We start from the raw sequence: 9,012 nt of genomic DNA, 5'->3' as shown, positions 1-9,012 counted from the left end.
ATGCGACGAGGGGGCGGAGCTAGATAGCTGAGGGGCGGGGCGTGCGGTGGAGTCTAAGTAAGGTGGGAGTACGAACATGGCAGCAGCTGAGGAAGAACCGAAGCCCAAAAAGCTGAAGGTGGAGGCGCCGCAAGCGCTGAGGTGAGCGCTTCCTGACGTGGGGAGGAGGGTGACGGCGCTTGCAGCAGACCAGGACCCACGTGGGGTTGCGCCAGCACCCACGCTGGCTTCTGTCGTTCTCCCAGCATGGGGCCAATAAGCAGGACCTGCTCCTCTGGGAGTTGCTCTTTTGGCCACGACCTCTCGCCTGGCGCCTTCTCAGTTTGGCTCAGTCGCCTCTTACTCAGGTGCGGCTCTGCTCTGGCATCCCTTGACCAATCGAAAGCAGCCGGCCAAGGGGCCTATCCTCCTGCCGGCGCCACGTGCGAGTCCACCCGGACTGGGCTGGTGCGCCCCCAGAGTACCAGTCTGGAGCACTGTCCGCCGCTGCTATCTTCTCTTGGCAAGGAGAAAGCGGCGACACGGCCAGCGCCTTCCCTACCTAAGGGCAAAGATAGTATTTTTGGGGACTTTTCGGAAAGTGTTGGGATTTTTTTCCCCGCAGTTACACACTCTGAAAGTCGGCGCCTTTGCAGACCCTTTACCAGGGATCTAGACCCAGCTCCCAGGCCTTGCGGGGGCGGCATTTGGCTGAATGTATAGGAAAGGTTGATTTTTGTTTTTTATTTGCATTCTTTTGGCAGCATCGGAGACAGTTCTGCCCCTAATACCTGCCTCTTACGTGATTGATGTTGCAACTTTTACTCATAAAAAATTCTTTGTTAAAACATTTCTTCCGAATAAGAATAAAACGCAGCACGCAAATCTTTGATGATTTTGAAATGTTCATTGGAAGGCTGTGATTTTGTTTTTTGTTTTTTAGTTTTTTTTTTTTGGTCCAAAAATAGACATCAAACATTTAAAACCTTGAGGACACTGCTGATTATCCATTTCTTCCAGCATCACTCTTCTTCATGAATTATTCACAATTGAAAAGAAAAGGTCACTTAGGGGTTTGGTTGTGTGTTCATGTTGTTTTGAATGGAGAATGGCCAAATCCCTATCAGTGCTTTTAATGTATTCCTACCTTATATCAAGACCATAAAACTTTTAAAATAACTTAGGATATTCTATTTCTGTTTTAAGCTTCCAAACCATTTTAAGGTAGAATAACGCAAGGGCATTAGAATCAGATCTACCTGAGTTTAAGGCGAGCACTTTCTCCATTTAGTGCTTTATTAGAATGCTTGCTTAAAAGGCGCCTCCTTCACCAAGCTTCCAAATTGGAAGATAGATGCATCTTTTCCCTATGATTCTACTAATCATGCAGCCTTTCGATTTTGTCTTAATGAAAACAATACTTTATATATAATGTTGAGCCACTTCAAAGTGTTTTCCTATTTATTATCTTGTAGGACAGCACTATAATTTAAGACAAGAATTACTCCCATTTTACATATGAGAATAGTGAAGCCCAGTTGAAATATTGAAGAACACAAATATGAAGTCAGGGCATCTTTGTTATTTGATTCTACTGTGCCTACTTTTATATAAATATACAAGATAGTATTTGCTTTTGCATCTTTTAAAATAATGATAAATAATAATGTTTAATACTTAAATATGTATATACCAGGTACTGTTTTGGCATTTTCACATATTTTAGCTTAATTCCATGACAGCCTTTATAAGGTAGACACTATAATTGTCTCCATTTTATCAATAAGAAAACAAGCACAGATATGTCTTTAGTGTCTATATAACCCTCATAAAATTCTTTAGACAACTAAATTATTCACTTTATACAATATTAACCTAGTGATTAGACATTTTGAGTACTGGGACAAATTTGAATTTGGTATTGGCCGTTCTTTTTTACTGTATTGGTTTGGCTTCAGGTTTGCAGTGTAATAGTGCATTGAGTTATACTGAATAACTCTATGACAAGTTGCTTAACAGATAAGGGATAGCTACCAGTTTTGACTGTTAAGGAGAATGACTTACACATTCTAAACATTATATTTATTTTTGGTATAGGGGATGAACCCAGGGGTGCTTTACCACTGAGCTTTATCCCCAGTCCTTTCAAATTTTTTATTTTGAGGCACAGGGTCATCAAGTTGCTGAGGCAGGTGTAGAATTTGTGATCTTCCTGCCACAGCCTCCCAAATCTCAGATTACAGGCATCCACCACTATCCTCTAGGTGTAATTTAATGTGTAGACTCAGTCAGTGTAGAATCTTTTTTGTTTTGTGGTATTGGGGAATTAATCCAAGGCTTTATACATGCTAAGCAACTGCTCTACCTCTGAGTTATATTCCTAGCCCTTTTTTATTTCATTTTGAGGCATGGTCTTGCTAAATTGCCCAGGCTGGCCTCCAAATGTAATTATCCTGCCCCATGTTTGCCACCATGCCCAGCTGGGAACAAGTAAATCAGTGAGATTTATTTGTGTCAGATAAAGAATTTAGGTATTGTGAGAATTTCAGTTAGCTCCAGGGCAATAGTTCTCAACCATGGGAAATTTTGTCTCCAAGGGGAAATTTGGCAAAGACTGAAGACACTTTTCTAAATTAATTAATTAATTAATTAATTAATTTTTATGTGGTGCTGAGGATTGAAGCCAGTGCCTCACATGTGTTAGGCAAGCGTTCTACCACTGAGCTACATCCTCAGCCCCTGAAGACATTTTTGATGGTGAGTGTTACTAGTGGGTTTTTTTTTCATACTAGGAATTGAAATCAGGGGTGCTTTACCACTGAGCTATAATCCCAGCCCTTTTTACTTTTTATTTTGAGACAGGGTCTTGGTAAATTGCTCAGGCTGGCCTTGAAAATGCAATCTTCCTGCCTCAGCCTCCTGAGTTGATAGGACTACAAGTGTGTGCCACTGTGCCTTGTTAGTAGGTAGATTTTAAGGATGCTGGTAACCATCTACAAAGCACAGGACATCCCCTTACAATAGAGAATTGTTTGACCAAGATTGTTAAGATTGTTGAGGTTAGAAAACTCTGAGGGAGAGCATCAGATAAGAGTAGCCTCTCTTTTTCATATATATTTTGTTTTAGAAAGGCTGGGTTGCTTTTCAGGGTACAGCAGTTGCTAAAATTGCAAAGAAAGACTTTAATATATTTTCGGCTGGGTTTGGGTAGAGGGGTTCAGTAATGGAGTGCCAGACATACTAGGTGTCTTATGTAGATTATTTCATTTAATTTTCCCAACAATTATGAGATAGGAGTAATGGTTCTTGTGTTACAGGTGAAGTAGATAAGGCTGAAAAAAGGGAAAATTCATTTTGGGGAAATACTCCCTAAATGAAGATACTCCTTGATGATTACCTATATTTAGGACTACTTCGATTTCTTTTTTTTTCCCTTGGAAATCTTATCTAAGTTCATTTCTTCTGCGGTCACCTCTACAAGGATACAGCGCCTTCCAAGGCTTATTGAGCACATGCCAAGTCTGTTCTTTCACTCTGTCTTTCAAGTACATGCTATTTTAGGCATGGTACTAAAAACTGGGTTTAAAGAGTAAGACCAGGTTCCACCCTCCTTTTTGGAATTAAGTGGGGTTTGGGAAATTGATTCCTGGAGCATTTTTTTTTTTTAACACAATACCTTTATTTTTTATTTATTTTTTTATGTGGTACTGATGATTGAACCCAGTGCCTCATGCATGCCAGGTGAGTGTTCTACAACTGAGCCTTCTGGAGCATTATTAAAGATGACTGGAAGTTAGAACTAAGTGTGAAGTAGGGTATCTGCCTTTATAGGAAAGTTAGTTTGGAGACAGAACTGGGAGAAGTTTCCTCTTTGGGGAACTGCAGATGTTTTGGCCTGACTGGAGCAGAAAAGGTAGAGGGCCTAGGCTTCATATTGGGCATTTTGATATGTGATCTTTCTATCTCTGTGTCTCTTAGCTTGAACAGCCTAATTTTAACTGCTCTTCTGAATAACTTGCTGACCTTCAAAGTCAAAACCAACTAAATCCATCTGTTAGCTTAAATCTGCACCTTTTCCCCTGATTTCAGCGTCTGTTAGTGGCACCATTAGCCTCCTTTTCTCCATAGTTTAGACTTTATCTTTTGCTTAGATTTTGTACTGTCTTTCTAACTAGTCTCTTCACCTCCAGTTTCAAGTTCTGTCTTCTTTTTCTCTTCTTCCTCCTCCTCCTTCTCCTCCTCCTCCTCCTCCTCCTTTTCCTTTTAATTTTTTTTGGTGGTACTGGGGATTAAACCCAGGGCTGCTCTACCAGAGCTACATCCCCAGCCCTTTTTTATTTATTATTTTGAGATAGGGCCTCACTAATTTGCCCAGACTGGCTTTGAACTTGTGATCCTCCTGCCTCAGCCTCTCAAGTAGCTGGGATTATAGGTGTGTGCCACCATGCTCAACCTACCTTATCTTCTTTTTTAAAAAAATTTTTAAAATTTTTTTTAGTTATCAGTAGACTTTATTTAATAAATTTATATTTGGTTCTGAGAATTGAACCAGTGTCTCACACATGCTAGGCAAGTGCTCTACCATTGAGTCACACCCCCAGCCCTGCCTTATTTTCTTTAGGCACAGTTCTACTTATTCATCATAGCAAATATTTTTGATCTGTGAAGTTGATATTAGGAAGGATTGAATCCTAAGAGCCTACTTCCTTACTACCTCTGACATTAGCAATTAATGATGTTCAAGAGTCATATCTCTTTAATAATACTAAAAAGAAACAGGCTACAATTTTCAATCAGCAAATACTGAGTTTTTTTTCCCCCCAACACAGCTTCCTACGTGTTTCACTTCTGTGTGTCTCTTTTATTAATTTCCTTCATCCCTCACCTCACTCTGGACCCTGTGTTTTAAAATTCTAAGGACGGTCCTTTATTAAGTGATCTAGCAACAATTTCAGTAATCCCTTCTTCTCATCCAAGTACTAACCTAGGCTCAAGTGGTGAGGATTAAAAGAGGAAACTAAGGGCTGACTAGTAAAGAGAAAGTATGATGGTTTTGTCCCTAGTGTGTTGTACAGTGCCTGGTCCTTAAGAGCTATTTGTTTAATATTTGTTGCATGAAATGGAAATGATAATGTTCACTTTTATAAGCCCTATATTTTTATTACTGAAGCTAAAAATTGATGGCTGTTTTTGGATGGTATTGCATGCCTTATATTCACAAATTACATTAAGGTTTTGGGCTGTGAAGGAATTAAAAAAGCCACCTGAGTTACTTTGTATGAATGTCTTAATAAGTTCCTTTTCTGGGTATTATATATTAGGGCAGAGAGAGGGTAGTGGAGACAAAGCCAGAGGAAAGCTTGCATGGATGGTTTGGGTCTCCCATGGACTGGCATGGAAGTGCTTGGTGCTCAGGAAAGGTGGGAAGGGCTCTAGGAAAAAGTTAGGGATTGAAGACTCTATTTCTGGTTTTAGGTGTAGGTCTAGACTGCGTAACACTAAATAAAACATCAAGCTGAAATGCTTTTTTTCAACCTGGAATGTGGCTCCACTTTTCTTCTGTCAATTAAAATTCTGCTTGCGTGCAAAAATGTTCACAGTTAAGTGGGAGAGAAAAGAAAGAAAGAGAGAAAAAAGTTATAAAGAGCTTTCTAGTCAGGATGGAAGCCAGTGTTTAAGAACAGTCTTTGGAATTAGACCTGTGGTTTGACTCTTGGTCCTTATTAGCTGGAGATCTTGGGAAGTTTGTCTGCTTGCCTCATGTCTCTGATTTTTCACCTATAAAATGGGTATGATAAGAGTATCTACCTCATAAGATTATTGAGAGGGATTTATGAAGAAAATAAATGTAAAACTGGCAAGTAGTAAGTGTTCAATAAGTGTTATCTATTATTGTTATGGTATTGTTTATCCTGCTTGGCTGTTTACTCTGCTTCAAATGTAGAAATAATGAAGTTAAAAAGAAAAGGAAAAGATATATTTTCAACAAGATAAACATCTCCAGGAACTAACATGGAAAAAGAAATATGCAGTTAAGATTCTGGGTTCAGTAGCTGGTGGAAATAACTTTGTGCAGGGAACTGGAGCCAGATATCCTGGATGAAACTTGGAGCTGCGGTGGCTTGGGTTGAAAGAAGGCTGAACTCATTTGCTTCAGGCTATTGCTTTAAAAAGCTATGGAAGACACAGAAATGGCCTAGCTGCCAAGTGGCTTAGAGTCAGGAACTGAAATTTCCCCACTATCACCTAATGCAAGAGCACTGGTCATGGGCTCTACAATAGGAGTGGCCTACCCTAAATTACGGGGGAAGTCTGAGCCTGTGAAAACCTGAGGAAGACCTTTACTTAGAAAATAAATGCACCAGAAGATAAAGTAACTCAAAAATGTAATGGAAATAGTAGAACCATTTCTAAATGACTGTAAATATTTTAAGGATCTTTCAAAAAAGATAAAAGAAGTAGTGCCCAGCTGAGTGGGGTGGCACATAGGTCTGTAGTTCCAGCCACTCAGGAGGATGAGGCAGTAGGATTGCTTGGGCCTGTCCGTGAGTTCAAGACTAACCTGGGCAACATAGTGAGCCCCTGTCTCGAGGAAAAAAAAGTCATCAAAAAAAATTTTATGAATCAAAAAAATAGGTAGATTTGAAATAGATAGCTCTATAAAAGAAGAAATGGGACTTAATGAAATTGAAACAAAAAATATTTAACTCTAGACCAGATGTATTTGAAAGGAAAATTTTGAATTGGAAGAAAGTAGTTTATTCAGATATGACGCAGAGAAATCACAGAAATTAAAAGATATAATTTTAAGTTGAGAAGCACCAACTGATGTAAAACTGGGAGTTCTGAAAAGGAAATAATGTGAATGGTGGAGAAACCATATTGAAAGAGATAATGAGTGAGAATTTATCAGAATTATAGAAAAACTAAATTCCTCAGGTTGAAAGAATATGCCATTTAGATTTGAATAGGATAAACATTCACATTAAAATTTAGAGATTTTAATCCTAATTATATTAATGTATATAGAAAGAGTGAAAATTTGGATACCAGAAATTACATAGTGATACTTGGATATGGTGATGTGTGCTTGTAGCCCCAGCTACTTGGGAATATGGGATGGGATCACTTGATACCTGAATTTGGGCCTAAGGGCTCTATAAATAGGAGTGGCATACCCCAAACTACTGGGGAAAGAGCGGGAAAGTCTGAGCCTGTGAAAACTTGAGGAAGACCTTTATTTAGAAAATAAATACACCACCAAGACATAAATTTACTCAAAATATAATGGAAATGTTAGAACCATTTCAAAATGACTATAAGTATTTTGGTAACAAAGCAAGACCCCGCCTCTTAAAAAATTAATATTGGTTATATGTAGTTGGAGGTTTGTGGATTTTTTTTTTTTTGTGTGTGTGTTTTCTAACTTTTCTGTGTTAAACATGTATATTAGGACTTCATTTTAAGCTACAGAAATGCAGTATGCACTGAATACATATTTGGCTATGAACTGAGTGGCTAAATATTATTATGGAAAGGACCTATGGGATACCAAGTACATCAGAAACTTTGTAAAATAATTATTATAACTTTATTATAGATTGTAATCTTTTGATCCATATTTCTGAAATCTCAAAGCTCTGGAAACTGGAAATTTAAAAAAATAACTTTTAAAATTAATTAATTTGGCAATAAAACTTGAGCTGATATGAAGCTCTCTGTAGTATTTGTTTGACATAAATATGTATGCTTTGCTGTAGAAATATCAGTGTTTGTTAAGTGGCATGTTGTATGAATCCCTGATGGAAAATATGTTTTTAAAAAATATGTAGTGTATATAGTCTGTCAGCCTTCCTGAAGTCTTTAACAGTCTGAATTCCAAAACACTTGGCCCCAAGGATTCAAGAAAGGGATTGTGGACCTTTATTAAATATTTAGTCAGCTTTTAAAAATTTTATATTGTGCAGGAACAATAATTTCTCATCAATTGCTAGATGTTAATTCTAGTCACCATTCTGCACTTCTGTGTGAGATTGATTTCAAATATCTCTTTTTTGGTGGACTCTACCATAATACTGGTTCTTTTGATGTCATTGATTTATTAGGATTTTCTTTGTCTCTAAGGTAAAGACTTGTCTTCAACTTCTGAACTTGAAGATTTGGAAAGCTATCACAGAAGTGGTATCACAAATTGAAGTTTACGTGATGCTTGAAGAAGAAACTCTGAATACTTTTAAAAGTGGATTTGGAGTTGTTGCTCTCACTTATGTGTATTACTTTTCACATTTATGTTTGTACTTGTGGCTTTATCCAATTTCTTTAAAAAATTGGTCAACTAGGTGAGGAAGTGTATGCCTATATCCTACCTTCTTTGGAGGCTGAGGCAAGAGGATTGCCAAGTTTGACACCAGCCTGGGTAAATTAGCAACACCCTGTCTCAAAATAAAGTTTAAAACCAGGGTTGGGATGTAGCTTGGTGATACAGTGCTTGCCTAGCATATGCAAGTCCCTGGGGTTTAATCCCCTGTACAACACCCACCCGCCAAAAAGTTGGTTCATAAACTTCAGATCTCGAAAATAGTGAATTACTTTCAACGTAAGAACATGTGAGTTTTCTTTTGCATTTTGGCTCTCATTGCATGCATGCTGACTTCCATACTTTCTCTAGAATTAAGATGATATATATAGCATTTACTATATAAGAAATTCTTCTCAAGACACATTAGTTTGGGGACCGTTATTAATGGGGCCTCACTATTTTGACAGCAAACCATATTTAGTTTCTAGTACACCCTGCTATTTTACTACTTGCAGGCCTAGGTAGCTTTTGTAATAATTAATCACTCACCAAATTAGGGAAATCATCAGAAATTATATTGCAGTGGTCATTTAGCTACTTGCCTTCTAGAGGGTGGGACTAGTCTTTGGTGCATCCCTGGTGGTATAATTTTGAAGTTTCTGAGACATTCAGTTGACCTGCCTAAATGGAAGTCCATTCAGGTATGACTCCATCAGTAGGAGTGCATCTCTTGT

General features: G+C 38.2%; 1 protein-coding gene across 2 annotated transcripts in view; it reads left to right on the top strand.

Annotated features, from left to right (window-relative positions):
* The first annotated feature begins 22 nt into the window (after positions 1–22).
* Positions 23–9,012, top strand: part of Adk (adenosine kinase) — a 488,318-nt gene continuing 479,328 nt past the window's right edge. For both annotated transcript variants that reach the window (XM_046419601.2, XM_046419600.2), the window contains exon 1: positions 23–141. In XM_046419601.2, the coding sequence (XP_046275557.1) occupies positions 77–141 (65 nt within the window). In that variant the 5' untranslated portion in view covers positions 23–76. The remainder of the gene's footprint in view (positions 142–9,012) is intronic.

The sequence above is a fragment of the Marmota monax genome, unplaced genomic scaffold (assembly GCF_021218885.2).
Source record: "Marmota monax isolate L192 unplaced genomic scaffold, Marmota_monax_Labrador192_F-V1.1 WCK01_AAM20220418_F8-fsc00019, whole genome shotgun sequence".
In the NCBI taxonomy this organism is placed as follows: domain Eukaryota; kingdom Metazoa; phylum Chordata; class Mammalia; order Rodentia; family Sciuridae; genus Marmota; species Marmota monax.
The sequence above is the reverse complement of the archived record's forward strand: the minus strand, read 5'-3'. Positions and strand labels throughout refer to the sequence as shown.